This window comes from Dermacentor silvarum, chromosome 5, assembly GCF_013339745.2.
Source record: "Dermacentor silvarum isolate Dsil-2018 chromosome 5, BIME_Dsil_1.4, whole genome shotgun sequence".
Taxonomy (NCBI): domain Eukaryota; kingdom Metazoa; phylum Arthropoda; class Arachnida; order Ixodida; family Ixodidae; genus Dermacentor; species Dermacentor silvarum.
Genome location: NC_051158.1, coordinates 25,564,440 through 25,583,026, shown reverse-complemented (window position 1 = coordinate 25,583,026; position 18,587 = coordinate 25,564,440). Strand labels below are relative to the sequence as shown.

At 44.6% G+C, this 18,587-nt stretch overlaps 1 protein-coding gene across 5 annotated transcripts in view; it reads left to right on the top strand.

Annotated features, from left to right (window-relative positions):
- The first annotated feature begins 169 nt into the window (after positions 1-169).
- LOC119453111 (N-acylneuraminate cytidylyltransferase A) overlaps positions 170-18,587 on the top strand; it is a 33,952-nt gene continuing 15,534 nt past the window's right edge. The window contains exons 1-5 of one of the 5 annotated variants that reach the window (XR_007467002.1): positions 170-333; positions 1,065-1,217; positions 2,362-2,514; positions 3,204-3,342; positions 3,922-4,685. Coding sequence is in view for 1 of the 5 variants with exons in the window: in XM_049667557.1 (XP_049523514.1) it covers positions 171-333; positions 1,065-1,217; positions 2,362-2,514; positions 3,204-3,342; positions 3,922-4,060 (747 nt within the window). In the remaining 4 variants the exon portion in view is untranslated. Of the gene's footprint in view, positions 334-1,064; positions 1,218-2,361; positions 2,515-3,203; positions 3,343-3,921; positions 9,367-18,587 lie in introns of those variants that run through there. The other 4 variants (XR_007467003.1, XR_007467004.1, XR_007467001.1 and 1 more) reach the window with 4 other exon arrangements.

Sequence of the window (18,587 nt, the reverse complement as noted above, 5' to 3'; positions counted from 1 at the left end):
CCTCCCGCTTCCTCCTGGCAGCAGCAGCATCCTCCGCAGCCTGCGGCCCCCGGGTGGTGGTGGTGGGTGATGGCAGGGAAGCCGATATCCTGTTTATCCGTGGGTGGCGGGACGCCGCAGCCGCGGCCGATCAGCGCCCGTTCGTGACACGGGTCGGGCATGCGGCCACCATGGAAGCGGACCGAGCAACAGCGTCAGCAGCCAAGAAAATGCGCGTGGCCGGACTGGTGCTCGCACGAGGCGGCAGCGAGGCGGTGAAAAAGAAGAACGCCCGGCTGCTGTGCGGTCTGCCTTTGTTGTCCTGGGTGCTGCGACCGATGAAGCACTGCAAGAGTACGTGTGCCCACGCGAGCGCCTTTCCGTTCGCTTCTTCTTCTTCGTCTTCTAGCTCCTACACGATACGAATTGTCTCCGAACGCGCGATTCAGTTAGCGTTTCCATTTTGCGTCCCGATCGTTTACTGGCGCGAGAGAGAAAAAAAATAAAAATAAACGAAGTATACCCCCCTACAGTGTCGCCGGCAGCCTTGATGGAGAAGCTATGGGAGATGAACGCGATATGCAACGTTCCGCGCGCGGGCGGAATGAGAATTAAGTGGGTCGGCGGGATAAAATTGCTCCATTTAAGCGCGTATAGTGTTCCGGAAATGCGCGATATCTGTCTCCTGTTTTTTTTTTTTTTCGTCGGAAAGTCGCTCTCGCTAATGAAATTAAGCGCGCGCCGTGCAGTGAGGTTATTCTAAGCGATCATTGGCACGCGCTGGCTGGCTTAACGAACCTCGGCTATTTTTACCTGATCGTAGTTTAGGCTGTCTAAAAACCAGACACAAAGAAAAATAAAAGGAGCGACGCTAGTTTCGGGCCTTCCCATACTGGTTACCAGCGATGCGCGCAAGTTGAGCGCGCGTCTACTTAACCGAGTTATGCGGTGTAGCGCACCGCATGGTTTATTTCGGGCACGCGCGCGCTTCGGATCGAAAATTGCGATCAGCAGAGATGCGTCTTTCGATGCGGTAATCTTTGTGGATATTTATTGTTTTCTTTCTTTTTCTGCGTGGCTTGCAGCGCTCGACGAAATATGGGTGTCGACGGACGAGCAGGAAATCGAGGACATCGCGACGACGGAGTCGTGTGGAATCGTGCGGCGTTCCGATGAGTTTGCCCAAGCCGACTCCCCGTCGGTGCTTGCTGTACAAGAGTTCATGCGCGAAGTTCCAGGTGCGTCTACATCTAATAGATATCTAATAGATACGTCTGATAGACATATATATATCTTATAGTTATCCGTATTAACTGCATTTACGTCCAGAGGACATTCATTACGTGTGGCTGTATCCGCAACATCTAATACATATCCACATTGACATCTATTGGATGTGCGCTTTGTACTATTTTTGGTTATTAAGTCTGCTCGTCAATTTTAATTAGAAAGTGAGTGGGCTCCGCGTGAATGCGTGGGGTATTTTGTCATATGAATTAATTTCCGATATACGGGTGTCACACAGCGCACTTTCGATCTCGATCGAATTTCTCGGTCGCGATTGACTCCTTAATTTGCGCAAGCTGCGGGAGCGAGCCAATCGCAGTCGACAATTGCGATCCCGATTGGGCTCGATCGCGATCGAAAGTGACCGTGTGGACACCGGTATAGAATATTTCCATTGCTTTTAATTACCAGAGCTTCATATATTGCAGTCAGATCGTTTGTGTGTGTGTGTGTGTGTGTGTGTCTATATATATAAACAGAATGTCTTTGTGAACTGCACAGTTAATTGGTTTAATCTAGAGCGCGGGATTTACCCATATCAATACTAAATAAGTATGTAGTATCTTTTCAAGGATCTGCAAATGTAGTACTCTTGGAAATCTTGTACTGCTGTTCTCTTTTTTTTCACTGCGTTTTTTAAACATAACGTATGCTGCACTGAATTTGTTTGTTTAATAATTGTGGCTTAGCCAAAGAAGTACAAACCTGTATGTGTAATCGGCCTACCACAATTTCATTTCCTGGAAACTGATAAAAAGTTGCACTTTTGAGGCAAGCACATGATTAACATGACGAACTCATTCATCACAGGTTTCAACTCTTTAAGAAATGCTACTAATTCATGACTGTGCATCTATTTGCGAGAATTCAGTTACTTGGCAAATCTTGTGTCCCGTTTAGTATTTTGGCCAGCTGTGCACCCTCTTTCAAGAAACGAGAGGCCAGTTGCTCAATGCCAACAACGACCGACTGGCCTTTATGTTCTTGAACTAGGCTGTAGTACTTCAGTAGTGCTCCAGATAAGTGATCTGGAATATATTTGTTTTAAGGATTCAGCAACCCTTCTAATCAGAGTACACCTGCTTCTCTTTACAGGTTTTGATGTGGTTGCCTTAGTCCAATGTACCTCCCCCTGTCTAATGCCATCATACCTAGATGAAGCGGTCAACCTTGTGACTTCGGACAGATACGACTCCGTTTTCTCAGTCACTCGAGACTATAAGTGGCGTTGGACAGAACTTTCACAAGGTACGCACAAGTCAGTTAGCTATGTTACTGTCTCTCTGTCTCTTGTTCTTTTTTTTGGGGGGGGGGATGTGTGTAAACAGTGCATTACAGCAAGGGCTATCGGTTAAGTCAGTCAAGTTAGGTTAGGTTAGGCTAGTATGAAGCCAAAGCACGGAAACGCAACCAGTAGGCAAACGTACTGCTACAGGCTGAAGGGCAAAAAGTCAGCAAACGTCACACTTAACCGGTGTTGGTGCTCATGCCTACATCTCGGGTTACTCTTGTATACGGACATGCTAGAACTCTAATATCTACGTTGACCAGGAAAGTTTTAGTTTTCTCTTATTTTTGTATTGCCTTCCTCTCACCTGCTGAAGGGCATTTTGTCCAAAGGCGTCCTTCAGTAGCTTACAAGCGCTGGAAACCTAGTTTGCAAAGCCCACTATCGTTGGCAGTAAATTTCAGTTCTTGTTTGTGATATACAGTTGAACCTTGTTATAATGAAGTCGTATCTGACATGAAAATACCTTTGTTATATCCGATATTCGCTATAAGCATATATTCGCTACACGGTGATAATGGTGAGAAAGTTTTTATATTTACTTCGTTATATCCAATCATTCGTTATATCCGTGTTCTTTATATCGAGGATTCACTGTAGTGGCATGGATAAGGAGACTCTTGAACTTTGCTTTTTTTGCATTCTCCAGACGGTACGACAAGACCCCTGAACTTTGACCCGGCGCAGCGACTCTGTCGTCAGGAGTGGGTAGGCGAGATCGTCGAAACTGGTCACTTCTATGTTACGCGAGCAGAGTATGTCCAAGATGGCCTTCTTCAAGGAGGAAGGTAAATGGACATGTTTGTGTACTAGCCTACTAGCCAGAAGCTCAAGACAAAACTGTGCATATTAACAATAGATTAAGAATAAATGGCAGTCTGAGTGGGGTCACAGTAATGTGTAGTATCTAGTAAAACCTTTGTTCGAGCAGGGAAATGATTCAAAACAAAGAGGTCTCTTCTACAAAGGACAAGAAAAGACAACTCGCTTTAAAGGGAGCTGGACTGACAAGGTCATCTTTTCTTGCACTTTCATCGCCATTTTACTCAATTAAAGATGTGAAGCTTTCTTGCAAATCTAACCATTATTTGTAATACGTTCTGGCTTTCAATTTACAAATAAAACCCGACTATTTCTTTTATGCTTCTCTCGGCTTCTTTATCTGTTGGCTTCACATGGTTGCGACTACAAATTGAGCCTCTTGGTTTCCCTGATTTTTCTCACAAACTGGTGACATATCAAGAGTTTCCAGCCTAGCTGATGGTTTGCCGAGACGCTAGCGGCACAACAGAAGAGAGATGCCTGTGCCTAGACAGGCGTTGTAAAATCGGCAGTAATATTTACCGAGGTAACGTGTTGCTTCGCAGGTGCGGCTTTGTGGAGTTGCCGCAGTACCTGTGCCACGAGGTCGACACGGAGGACGACTTGCTAATCGCCGAACAGAAGCTGCAGAAGTATGGCTTTAAGGGCGAGATCGTCCTCGACGCCCCCTCGGAGTTCCAGTAGTGTCACCCCACTCAGTACCTCCTCTTAGTCATCGTCGTCGCAAGCTTTCCCACTCCCAACCCCAAGCAAACGCGTGTATTAGCCGCCCCAAACGTCTGGCTACCATGCGGGTTGTAGTGGATTTGCCACACGAAGGGACAAAGCTTGACTTTCGTTTGGAGTACGTCACTGGCTTTGTACGCCAGAGCGATTATGCCTCTGTAGGTGCCATGTACAGCAGATGTTAAAGGGGCCCTGGAATCCTCTTGCTCCTGCTTTCTTGCACTTTAAGTTCACTATACTCTCACGTCACTTCTGTCCTTTGAGGATGCTGTCTGTTATGACAAGAAAGGTCAAATCCACCATTGGTCGGTTTTTCGATCAATCAAAGGTGCATGTTTCGCAAGAGCATTTGCGAAAGAATGGTGTCAGACTTGCCCTGCGTTATTCGGTGCATCAGCTGGGTGATGACAGATTTTGTGTCTCATTTGCTCAAAGAACCAGCTTATATATGAGTGCTGGTGGCGCCATCCCTTGATGGCAACACATACTGTAACACGTAGACACACCTGGTGACCATGTTCAACGTCACAACACGAGAGGCGAAGCTTTGCAGACGAGGTGTCGTCAGTGGGATGTGTTCCAGGTCCTCTTTAACGGTGCAGCTGTTAACGTTCCAGGTGAAAAGTGACGGTTGTGGAACATAACGAGTAATCTGATGGGAGAAACCGTCAGTTTAATAAGTAACAAAGCAAAAAAAAATTTTCGCATTACTTTTTCTTTATGCCATGTCTTCGTGCCATTATGATTATGGTCTCAAGTGCTGTTTGGAGCTATTGGCTCGTCGGTGGGGTTCACTTTAATGGTCGCCAAGCGTGCTCACTGAAGAATTGTACAGTACGGTCCGCTTTTAAAGGGAACGCTCGCTGTTTGGCTGCTGATTACAGATAAATTATATCACGAAGGCATGCAGACTATATTTTAATGCATGCATGTCAGCCTAATGCATCTGATCAGCCACATTTTTCTATCAATTAAGTAAGAGTGTTTGTGTTATATTGGCTCTATTACTAGCTAGGAATGGACTGTACTGTACATTGTGGTTTATGGTGCACACTTTTGACATTTTGTAGCAATGGTGCGTTGGCAGGCTTGGCCACTGCTGTTGTCTTGGCCGAGCCTGTTGTAAGCGATTGTCGTAGCCGCAGCGGGTCAGGAGGAGGCAGTGAGAATGCAACTTGTCGCTGTCAGTAGAACCTCGGAGATAGTAGATATATAGCGTCGTTTTGTCATTGAATGTGTGGGTTTGATAAAGGGGGACGCGTTTTTAGCATTTACACTTGTAAGGCACCAGATGTCACCTCTTAGACAAAAGATGATACGATGAGTAGGGTTATTGCGCTGAAATATTTGTTTCGGAAGAAGGTGACGTAATATACATGATTGGGCAGTACTTTTAAAGTAATGGTGACATTTATATCGATTTTAACTCTCACGTTTAGACAGTGTCATGGTCGACCAGTTTTTGTGCAGACCCGCAGAACCGTCGACGGCGACAAGCAGGCACAGTCGGCTTCAAAAGTTCTCGGGACACTGAATTTAAAGCTGAATACTCGCAAGACCTCGGCACATAGCCTCTAAATCAAAGTTTCAATAAGTAGTAGTTTATGTAACTTACACAGTGACTCATTCAATAAGAAGCATTTTAACAGAGCAGAAATCTTGCATTTGTCGTAGAATCCGTGTCCTGTAAACTTTTGCAGCCAACTGCACATTGTTGTTGCTGATTGTGAGCTGCGTGTGCTGCTGTCTGAACTTCTCTGTCCATGTAAGTGGGCAGTTGTCATCAACACCTCCTATTTCTCATGTATTAGGATTTGATTCAGGGGACGTTTAAAGCAGCATACAGTCCTTGAATCTGCTAATGAGAGCACACGTTTTGTCAACAGTTCTGAGAACCGTATGTACAATTACAATAAGTTGGAATACCGTGTCGGGTTTGTAATGCTCACAATGCCATGTATGTCAGCAGAAATGCAGCTTCTTTTAAGTTTGTCTTGCACGGTGTTTTCATACATGAAGTCACAAACACTGCCTTAAGAGGCCGTAATACTCCCTGTGCTATGGTGAAGCCGGAATTGGTTGTGAGCACTTTGCCGAGACCACGGCTTGATGCGAATGCTAGTCCTTTAGAACGAGATATATTTATACTAATATGGAATTCTCAGAATGTGCAAATAATACAATTTTCTTTTTTTTTCTTTTTGGTTGTGAATGAGAAGGCTACCACTAATAATATATTCAGTAGAGAGTTTTGGCTCCTCTGTAAACATATGTTACTATTTACGGGATACCGGACGTGTAGGTGTGAGCGGCAGCACTGGTGATGCCATCTGGTGACATCGAGTTAACCAGAGCGCACAAAACTATTATTGCAGTGTCGGGCTGTGTTCCACTCGTGTGCCGGTGTAAAAATCATAGGTAACATCGCAACCATGAATGCACAGCTGCTTCTTTATTTTCCTTGGGCGAGATTCTTGTTAGTGTTAGTCGAGGTTTCATGGTGCAGCAGCCTGGTTTGATTATAGTGCCCCAAGACGCTGACAAATTTAATTGCGCAGAAGTAAACTTAGTAGTGTCTCTTCTGCGCGCAACATGTTTATTGCTGAAGACGATCACGAACTAGCCCGACGCCACCTCATTTTGATTACACGCATTGCAAGTCTTTTAAAGACATTTATAAAGCGTTTTGACGAGCACGCAGTTTTCTGTGAATTAGGTTGATGATATTAACATAGTATTTTGCCGACACAGTTGGTGCATATTGACTGGCTCGGCCGGTCTAATGTTACACATTGTTACACAGTGGCGTTCTTGTTCCCTCTCTTGTCATCTCTGTGTAGTATTGTGCCGGCCAAACCAGTTGATGCATAGTTTGTTGTGCCACAAGGGCCAGGTGTGGGTTACGAACCCTACGAATAATTTAAGAGCTTATTGTTGTGGTAAAAAAATCAGTGTAAGATGATTATGTGAGAGATTTAAGTAAATGACTGTGTATGGGCGGTGTATAATAAGTTGGTCGCATTAAAAGTATGGGAATGACCAGTGCGTTGAATTGTAAAAGGAAATGCTGTCACGAAACCTCAACAGATGAGTCCTGCTTACCAGGCTCCTATAACCACGAAGATTATCGTTCTGTACGAACGTTCTGTTTGCATTTTATCTATCGCACGAGTTGCTTTGGCCAGGACGAGAATAGCACCAACCAAAAAAAAACGCAGAAATGGTTGCGATGCTTTATTATTGAATGAACTGCCACAAGTTGTCACTACCAGCAGTTCTGCTGCTGCTGTTCATCCAGTGTTCCTAGTATTCCGTGAACTATAATACGTATGCAGACAAGCTAGAGCTCTCTAATAACGACAGCCAAATGAGTCAAGTGACGATAGAGTTAGGAGAATGGTGCATTCTATCACGTGTGTGTGCGTGTGTATGTTGAGACGCCTTGTAGCACAGCTTTCTGAGGTCAGGGTACACTTTGCAAGACCAGCTGCAAAAGGCTGAACGGTTTTTGATAATTCAGACGAAAGGTCTGTGGTCCCTAGTGCAGTTTGAACTGTTGTGAGTCAACTGGGTCATTTAGATGGCCCCTGTCAATTCGTTTTGAACACGAGTCAGCACCGCTGTATTTATACAAGATTGCCATAAATCACCATTTTGGCCACTGTGCCGAGCAAGACTGTCTTGCACTGCAATACACAGTACTGTAGCGAAACACTTCATAACAACCATCTATGATGCTTCTAGGTTTCTGAAGTTTACTCTGAGTGAGTTTTCAGCTAGGCTGGGCTCTGCCCATTCAATGCCAGATTATAATTGCAGTGAGCAATCACAGCTGTCTTGGTATATTTCAAGCGTGGATAAGTCTGCTCTCTTGTTTCTGTGGCACCGACTTTGTGTGTACAAGTCCTTTCAGGTCTTCGGAACTCTCTTAACTTCTTGTGTTGTTCTTGTTTATTGTGATCAATGTGTGTCATGCCCACAATTTTCACTTCCTTGAGTTTCATTGATAGCTTGGAAGAAGTACATACAGTCTGTTGCAAAGGCGTAAAGGTCGTCGTTATCATTGTTGAAGCACGCTGGGTTTTCTGTGTTTGAGCCACCAACTTTATTTGATTGTGGGGTTTGAGGGACGGGCAGAAGCAAATACGTAGCATAGCTACGTATTTATAGATAGGCTACACTACTGTTAATACTTCACCATTTGCCCAGTCGCCGACAAACATCGTTCAAGGTGCCCAAAGAAATGGAGGGAGGTACGTCATCCATGTCTTGGCACACTGTGCCAACAATCTCGGTGGCCGTGTTTTGTCAGGCCCTCTAACTGTAGTGTTTCCAAGGGTCACACAGAGAGGGCGCCACATTCCTACCGCTGGCACTGATGGAGCCACGGTGAAAGCTTGCATCACTGAATTCTGCCATAAAGTCCAATGAAGTGTCGGAACTACAATATCTTGTATTCAAAGGCAGTGCACTGTATTTCCTGGACTACAGCCCATTGACTATACACATATAAATGTTAAACATTTATGTGGTGCTGATTTATGCTAGATTTCCATTTCCATAACGGCTGTTTGTACTTACTGATTTTATGTCACTGGTAGTCTTTCCCATTTCCAAGAATATTGTTCAAGGATACACAAGCACAGAGCTTTGCTGGTGATGTCAGACAGTTATGCCACTTTAAGTTCTGCAATCAAGATTTTACCTTTGCAGACTATTCCCCAGGTGCGAACAGTCTGACAAACTTTTCTTTCGTTTAGCTGAGCTTGAACCCTGCATGCTGGATGCGTACTGTAGCCTTGAAATTATGGCAATTCCTATATTTACCGTATTTATATGTGGACTTGTTTTTGACAAATCACTGCCAGGATGATTTACTTCACCGGCAGCTAATTCCGTATCTTTAAAAGTTCTGCCAGCACTCTCTTCTCGTAGTTATGCCGTTTTGCTCTTTCATGAGAGTCCTGCTCTCGGCAGTGGTAGCAAATTTGTTAAATTTAGCTTCACTTGATTTCTGTCTTTAGTGTCTTGTTATCAAGAGTGTAAGTCTCACTGAAGGCAAGTAATGGTGAGCACAAGCATCATCGCTCAGGAGCAGACAGTGCTTTGATAACGAGTGGCGACCTTGAAACTTCTGTCACAGACTGTCGCGAGATTACAGCGCACCCATCGTCTTGTACTGCGTCAACCCTTGAAGGAGGAGTTGATGCTGTCATGAGAAATCAACTGCACAAGCCAAATAAAGAATCTTGAAAACTGCAGAACTGTGCAATGTTGTGCATGATGGGGTTGGTACATTTTATGCTGAATCGTGCCATGTAATGCCTTATGACATGTTAGAGCATGTGTCTACACACACAAATCCCAATTCCAGCACCCACTGCAATTGGCACGTGAGTATAAGATTAGAGGCATCTCAAGTGCTAGTGCATAGAAATGATTCATGGTGCACAGATTTGTCTGTATTTTTGGCTTTGAACAACGCTTCCGGTTTCTTATCATGATCTGAAGCATGATTTGAAATTCGTATGAGAATTATTAGCCTCGTTTAACCTATAATTTGTACCACAGGACCGTTTCTGGAACATCACAAATAAGAACAACTGTTCGAAATATTGAACGTAATTGCTTGTGGCGAGTGTTACTGCTCAAATGTATGGATTTGGCAAAATGCATACTCAAAAGCGTTGGGACTTTGCGGACCCTTTTTCACCATGCTCCTGCGGGCGCCGCCATGTTTGACCATGTGGTGATGCGTCCATTGCTTGTCTCAGCCGGCCTCACTGCCTCTGTTTACAGTGGCAATGCACGACGCTGTTTTGGCATTTCTCGCCGATAATGACAATGTGAATGGCATGAAACTTTGGCTAACGCTTCAGGAGGTGACTTGCATTTCCCTCCTTCCGAGTGCGAGCATTGCCGTACGGTGCAGGGCTAGCAATTGCTTTCCAAGATACATTGGTACATACTTTCAGCCGCTGTATTAAATCACGATTACCGGTCATTCGCGAGTTTTGTTCTGTTTTTTATAGCCAATGGCTTGGAAGCCGCAGGTTGTAATGTTTTTGGTTCAGTAATGTTGTTCAGTGCAATGCCGTTGCGTTATTTATTTTCTACGTGATCACAGGTGAATGTGTGAATTGCAGTATATTCCTTGATGCCACACTTTGAGCTTAAAACTGTACATGTTTTGAAGTTTTGTTGTACCTTAAGGAGAATACGTAATATACTTTGTCACTCGTTTACACTGCGGCCCGTGACGAAAGGTTCAGCTACAAACATTCCTACGTGACATGTAAACACACTCATAGATCGGCACAGTCTAATAGATGCGCTCACATTTATTACATGACTGTCAGTCTCGGCGAGTTTCCGTGAATGGAGAGACCAGAAAAATATCTACAAGTGCGTGCGAGTGTTTCCTAAATTTGCGGAGACATTTGGCTACCATATCTTTCTGGGAACATTGCCTTTGATAAAAATAATTGCAAAAAATGTTTTGCCACAGCAAAACCTTGGTTTAAGTTAGGTGATGGTTCAACACTTTATTCCAGGGTTGTGGAGCAAAGGAACAAGGACGAAGAAAACCGTCGAGGGTAGCAGCTAGAAGTAAACCAGAGTTAACGGGACATCTTTTTTTTTTCTATGATTCTCTGCTGTGAACACGAAACACTGCAAGCTTATCAGCTTGTAGTACAACAAATCCATGCGAGAATGCCACAGTTGTCAGTACACTACCTATAGAAGCAGCCTTACTCAATTGTGTTCAGCATATTTAGGAGACACTTAAAAAATTAGGGGTTTAGCATACATTTTTTGAGGGACGCGGTAGTGCTGGGGCTCCAGGTCCATTTCGGCCATCCATTGTTCTTTTACTCTTTATTTAGCACCTAAAGCTAAATAGAAGAGCAGTCTTTTTTTTTTTTTTTGCATTCAAACCACCCTCCCCCAGGAATGCGGCTGTTGTGACCAGGAATTGAATTGCCACGGAGGCTATGCAGCGATTCTTGAGGCAACAAATGGCTAGGCGTGTGGTGCAAGCGCCATCTGTTTATAGTGAGCGAACAAGCGGGTGAAACGAGTCTATACACTGAAAATTCCATGGCAACTAATTGGCTCTGAACATGGAACACTCAAATGCTGAAAACTTGTTCTGTACCTTAGTGTTGCGCTCTAAAGATAGTTGCACCCTTTGGGGCGTATTTTTGCCACAGAACAATAATCGTCATCTGACTTCCGTGGCTTTCCTTTCTTTAACGCAGTGCGCCCGGCACTTCTCGGTCACGAACGACAAGAGCGTTATCAGCGTGACACAGCGTTCTTGGCAGGAAAGTAGCAAGTGCAGAGTTTTCAAGATAGGAAACGCAAGCAAGACAGATGATTATTGTTGTGTGGAAAAAATGCACCCCAAAGGGTGCAACTGTTCTTAGAGTGTAGCAGTCGAATGCCCCCATATGTGCTGGAATGAAGATGCAACAGGACACTGCCAACACATTTTGCTTGCGGAAGCAAGTTGTAATCGGTGTTTTTACTGGTTTGTGAAGGATCTTGCATGTCACATGTGCCCCCGAAATGCGTAGTTGTGAAAAATTTTTACTTGCGAGTGCAACTTGGTGCGTGCGCTGGCTCGTGTCATCTGGTATGTCATGTGTGTATAACCAAGCAAAAGAAAGCAGAGAAGACACAAAGGTATGCACCGGAATTTCAAAAGCAACAGCCTTCATTTACAAAGTGCATTCTAGATGGCGCCACAATACGACACCATGTTAAACACAGAGGCTTCACCAAGGTACGTAATGTGCACCTCGCGAGTGCCAGTTCGTCAGCATGCACCTGAACCAGAGATTGACTGAACAAAATGTCAACGGCATCATCTGCAAGAGAGATATGACTGAACTTTACTTCATTGCAAGTCCTTTCAGTTGCATGTATGAGCGAATCACTAAAGCGGGCGTCTGTATGCCTGCATACTAACTCTAAGCTTCAGACTGCTGTTCACAGTAACCGAGTTGAAGGAATCACCAAGTCACTCGAGTCCCAGACTTTCTTTCAGCTGCACGTGTGGGGAAAACAATCATGAGACAACATCCTAGAAATGTTGAATATTTAAGATCCAGACTTCTAAACGAACACAGTACAAAGACGAACTGCTACAATATTTCACCTTGGCTAAATTGCTGATAAATTTATAAATAGTATAAACTATCGAAATAACCTCGCTGAAGCTGCAAGGCCGGTAAATGCCAAATTTTTAAGTTAGCCTTTAAATATCACTTAGCAGACGGTGAACGCACCTTCAGTGGTTTCACTAACGCAGATTTTATTACCGTGGACACATGTTGATTTTGCTGTTGCACTCCGACTCCATGTACCTGGTTCTGCGTAATTCCTGGCGAGTGGTACTCATTTCAAACATAAAATTTCGCTCAAGGGCTGCTTCGTATTACCACTATCAGAAATTAGGCTTCGTTATGCTGTCAAATTTTAAGTTGCTTCAAGGGTCATTTTGAAGACACGTGTAACTGCAACCAAATTTTAATGCAGTTGCTCTTTAAAGGCTTCTTCAGACGATGCCTGTGCAACTGCAACAAAAAATGTTGCTACAGGTGACTTGGCCTTCAAGGCCTTCTTTACAAGACACTATCCTATGTGCAACTGCAATCATTTTATTGCAGTTGACTAAATTTTAAGGCCCCCTTTGAAGACACTGTCGTGTGTGCAACTGCGACAAATGTTTAGTTGAGTTTGGCCTTGAAGGCCTCCTCTAAAAGACACTATGCGCAACTGCATTCAAAATTTCATTGTCGTTGGCCTTTAAGGCCTGCTTAGACGCCTTTGTGTGCGTAACTACAGCCGTGACTGTGCAATACTGTTCACACAGAGTGGGCCGAAAATACATGAAACAGTACCAAAATAATCAGTGTATTCATTTATATTTTATTTCTTGCATCACACTACACCAATGAGGGCACCAACACCGGGGCGACTGAGCCCTCACTTATATTTACATTTCGAAAAAAGTAGGGTCGGGGAAAGGAAACAAGAAACATGGTATTGCTTGCGCTGTTCACCTAATAGCTTCCGTCACCCAAAACAAGCTGGTTTTTGCAACTGTCGAAAAAAAAAAAGAAAAAAAAAAGCACAGAAACCAGCTTGGGTTAGTGTTACCAGCACATGCGACAAAAAGCCAGAGACCAGCTGCAAAGAAAAAAAAAATCTCGAGCGCCTATACAATCGTGGCTTGGGCAATTCGACAAATAGAGTTAAGAAACAACAAATGATAAAGACAAACTCAATCACGTAGGAACTCTACCTCGAAAGATGCTGGCACGTTTAAGTGCAACTACAAGACACCAAGACTTGAGCATAAATGTTGCACGACTGCCGTCGAGGCAAAAGGCACTGTTTGAATTCATCTCTACACAAGGTATAAAATGAACTTGTGAAAAAAGTTTCCCAATCGGATTTCACATTGTTTAACACGCTGAAAAAGAACAACAGCTACTTCATTAGCATTATGTTTTTAAAATTACACAAAAAAAAAAACCTCGCCCAAAGCGGGAATTATGACTTTTGCACAGCATACGTACCATGATGTTTGAGTTTGCCTTTTGACGTCACTGCTGGAAAGGGAGGCCCAATATAGTTTCTTTTCTTACGTCGCAACAAATTTGTCGATTTTCGCGCCTCGCCTAAATTATGTACAAAAAGATTACAACCTTGGTAATAACACGCACACACACACACAGGCACACACACAAGTGTGTAGAAAACACAACGAAGGTTCGACGATAATAAATTGGGTGTATCTCTGTTCTGGCCTGGTGATCCTTACGCGGGGGCTTTACCTCGAGGCCCAACGTCGATTTCGTTCTTCAACTGCGCGGGGAATGCAAAAGCACTCTCGTTAAACAACTGCCTGAGCTGTTCAGCCTAGAATTTGTTGCGCCTGAAAAGAACAAAAATATCTGGTGGCTGACATCAATGAAATTTGTCAAAACTTGTACACTGCTTGTGGTGCAACTAAGGCAAAAGTTGTCCTCACCGAAAAAAAAAAAGTGATATGTTGCAGGAGCAAATAAGGCAATAATGCCTGCTCTAAAACAAGTGGACAGAATCGGCACCATTTAATTGACCACCTGGAGTTGAGTGTTTTTGTAATTCACCGGCATCAAAATGTAGCTGTGGCGACCCGGAATCAAACTCGCGACCTTGAATTCACACCTCTACCTCTTACGATGGTGCAGCAGAATTCCACAGCCAATTGAACCACTGCAGCTAGTATCTATTTGCATAGCAACTGCGAATTGCGTTTTTGAGCGAGTTTTACTCGGGTCCTGATAATTTGAACAAAAATACATGTCTCCACTGGTTTTTAATCGACGTGAATCGACTGCATTATGTCACGCGTAGGTGTTGGTCACAAGACTGAGTATATTCTGTTATTGAAAAAACGTAGGAGCATGTAGATGATTAAGTACTCGATGTCAGTTTTGTTTCAATGGTCCAACAGAAGTAGTCAATCTAACTTCAATATTTCTTATCACATGATAACGTACACGCCACTAAACTAAAAACTTCCCAAGATTTTTTATTTTTTTGGGTGTATTACTGGCAAGATCCTTGCCATAAAATCAAATAAAAGAAAAAGAAAGCTTGAACGCACATTCTGCTTCCATCACTTGCTAGAGCAAAACATTTTTTTTCTTTTAAAAGAAAGAATTTCACAAACATTGTGGCACTAGCTGTCTAGCGAGAATACTTCGGCATTCCCAAAGTATTTCATAATGTGGAAAAAAATTGTAGTTGGGCTCGAAGCATAATGGCTTCCTCGGATGCCTCCGGGCATATACCGTGGTCAACGTCTCTCTCGATTGTGCCTCTCCCGACTTTCGCGATTACATTTCTGAGGTGGCATCATTTTGATTTCGCGTCTTTTTTTCCTTGTTCCATCTTCTCTCTGCTTTTCACCGGCGAAACAACGCTTGGAATGTGGTCCTCTCGACGAGAACTCGTGCGTCTGTTTCCGGTCAGTCCTTTCTTTGCGTCGGCTACGACACTATCTCGATATTAAGCCAGGAAAGAATGTATTACGTGTATGTCTCCGAGCTGGCTTACCGTACATCTTCCGAAATCTGCAAGATACAGATCGCGTGCTTTCTTCGTCTGACTCAAACGTGTTGCTGCAGAAGTAGTCATTTTGATCCCTTATCAAAAAAAAAAAAAAAGTTGCAGTCGAACCTCAAGATAACGAACGTGGATATAACAAATCATCGGATGTAAATAATAATTTGGATATAATGAAGTAGGCCTAAGTTGGTTGCTTTCTTTTACAGAGTATTCTACTGCTATAATGGAGTTGAAGAAAACGAAAGATCTGAGACGATATCGGTTACTGCAAAGTTAATATGCATTCTGGTAGCGGACAATGCCAAACACTCGGCAAGAGCAACTCGTAACAGTACATTCGGGATGCACAAGTTGCCTTTTTGCCAACAGCTTGGCTTGACTGGCCCCGTGGCCAGCAAGCCAATGCACCAATCCGATAAGACCACCCCGATTGCGCGGTCACTTATTAACGCTGCTGCTGCTGAAAAAAAAAAACAGCGTTTGTGGTTTAGCGTTTGTGTGTGAAATCGCAGGACGGCAACCTACAGACAGGCCATCAATCCTCGGGAGAGCCTTTGCTGGCTCGTCGGAGGCTGGCATTTCTTTCGCGTAGGCTAGATCATGAATTACCGTACATATTTTTCACCGATATCCCAGCATGTACAGTTATAACAAATATAACAAATATAACCAACGCAATTTTGTGTTGGACGCAATTTCATTAAACTAGGTTCGACTGTACATAGTGAAAAAGAGCGATGGTCGGCATGACGTTATCGACACACGCAGCGTGTTACCGCGCGATCGCAGTCATTCAACGTCGAAGCGAGCATCGGTTGCCATTGTGAGCTTTTCTCCAGCGTGAGGCAGGGCGGGGAGAGAGGGGGGCATACGTACGATCGTCGTACAATCATAGATCATTATACGATGCGAAAATGATAAGACATGGTGGGAGTTCTTTGTACTTGCGTCGTGTCTATGTGAAAAACGGTGATCTGTGGTGCTCGACGTGGCCAATGTTAACATTGCGCGAGTTTCTAACACAATGGCCAGGACGTGGCTAGTGTTGCAGCCATTCGTTAAGAGAATGGGTGTCGTCAAAACACGGCTGAATGTTTGCGGGTTCCTGCCAAATTATTTGTTTTGGCGAGAGCAGTCCTTGCACCGTGAAATGGAAGACGACACGAACGCGATGTGAATCTGATTTCTCGTCGCTCGAAAAGGTGACAAGACATTCCTGGCTGAGAAAAATGAAACGAACAAAGGAAAAAAAAATGTCTGGAGAAGCGGTCGGCACTTTAACTTGGCACGCAGTTTGTTATTTTGTTTCTGTTGTTGTGCTTGGTCCGTGACACTGAGACGGCCTTTTAACAACTATTTGGTTGTCATAAGTGAAAAAAAAAAAAATTAGCTTGGTCTCTCTCTCTCTTTCTAGCGATAACAAACACGCGAGTCTTTCGCCCATCAGTGGCGGCGGAGACAGTCACAGACAGAGTCATCACTGGCACAGTGGCATGCGAAAACCATCTCACAACAGTGTGTCGGGCACCTTCCTCCCGCTCCCATGTTCGACCGCCTCATACAGTCTGCGGAAGTCAGGCAATGAAGTCTGCGCTGTCCCAATTAGTCCGAAAGTCGTCCCACGCCCGAAAGTCCGCGTCGTTCACCGCAAACAGGTCGAAGGGTCCTGAACGTCCACGGAGGCGTTCGTCGACAGCAACGGATCGTGCTGCGTCACGTTCGGTGCCGCGGCGGACGACGACAACACCGTCGTGCACGGAGTTGCGGAGGACGACGACACCTGGCCGTTGGCCATGCTCGACGACGACGAAGTCGTCTGGGGCATCATGACATCCAGCCAGTCCGACAGCTCGATCTCCATGCTCAGCGCTGGGTCAGAGAGGTCCGCACTGCCTTCAGTGTAGTGGTTCCGCGCCACCTGGTTCTTGGCAGGTCCACTGTCGGTCAGCATGCCGAGGTCCATGCCTTCGAAATCGTCCAGGTCCAGGTGAAAGTCAAAGTCCAACGATGCCGATGGAGGGGGCGTCTCGCCGTCGCCAGACAGTGCCAGAGAGGGCGAGTTCCGTTCGCCCGGTGTGGCAGACGCTGCCTCCGACGAAGGTGGTGGTGTCGGAAACGAAGGTGGCGTACACGCAAGGAGTCCACTCATGTCGGTGATGGGTGTCCCCGGTGTCGTGGGCGTCGGTGGCTCTTGCGCAGCACTTGGGGGCAACTCTGCGGGTTCGTTAAATGTTCGTATCAGACCTCCCGTCTAACAAAAAGAACCACATAGTTCCCATTCTTGATGCAAGTAATAATATTTTCATGAAAGTACAACTCAAGATAGCCAGCTAAAAATCCGTAAACTAGCAATGTTCTTTTTTTCTTCTTTTTACGTGCCAGCACCACAAACTGATTATGAGGCACGCTGTGTAGTGTGGGGCTCCGAATTGATTTTCACAATCTGGGGTTCTTTAAACGTGCACCCAATGCATGATACACGAGCGTACTTGCATCCAACCCTCGACCTCGTGCTCAGCAGCGCAACGCCTTGCCCACTGAGCTACAACAGTGCATAACTGTCAATGTTACATGCACCTGCACACTATATAGCAATACTGACATAGCACGTGGTTCAAGGACTTTATAGATCACTGCAGTAAAGATTTCTAGATTTGCAAATTAAGCAATTTGACGATGACACAGCAGTTCGAGATTCACGCAGGTATGAAAAACTGCAGCTTGGTATGGTGCAAGAAAAGGTGGAATAAAAAATTAAAAAAAAAGCTAAAAGTAGGCATCTTGCTACGCCATATAATCAAGAGGTTTGTTATCAAGAGGTGTTGTTAATCAAGAGCATGGAATATTAAAGGTCTGAAGGATCTGTCACATCTGTCTAGCTGTGTCTGGATGCTTCGCTGCACTATACATACAAACTGCAAGACAACTCAAGCACCCTTAAACAATAATGCATGGAACAACTTAGGTGCACAGTTAAGGGTAAGGTAATTGAGTTTAACGCAGCAGATGAGTAAATGGAGTTATCAGATAAGTAAGTATGCAGGTATTAAGACTGGGCAGGTTTAGCTGATGCAGGGCAATTGAGATATCTAGGTGAAGCCTGTGCCCTACAGTGGACTCACAACGGTGTAGTGATGATGGCTATTGAAAAGGCTATAGCAAGCTCGACTTGCCTCCATTTTTGATGAGAATCTCAAGAACGTCATCGACGTCCTTGCTCTTGATTGAACGAGGACGATTCGTGTTTGAGCTTGCGGGTGCTAGGTTGTTCAGCGGTAGCATCTGCAAGGAAGAACAAATGATCACTCACATAAAAGGCCACATCAAGCTTTTTACATGTGCATCGCAGCTTATT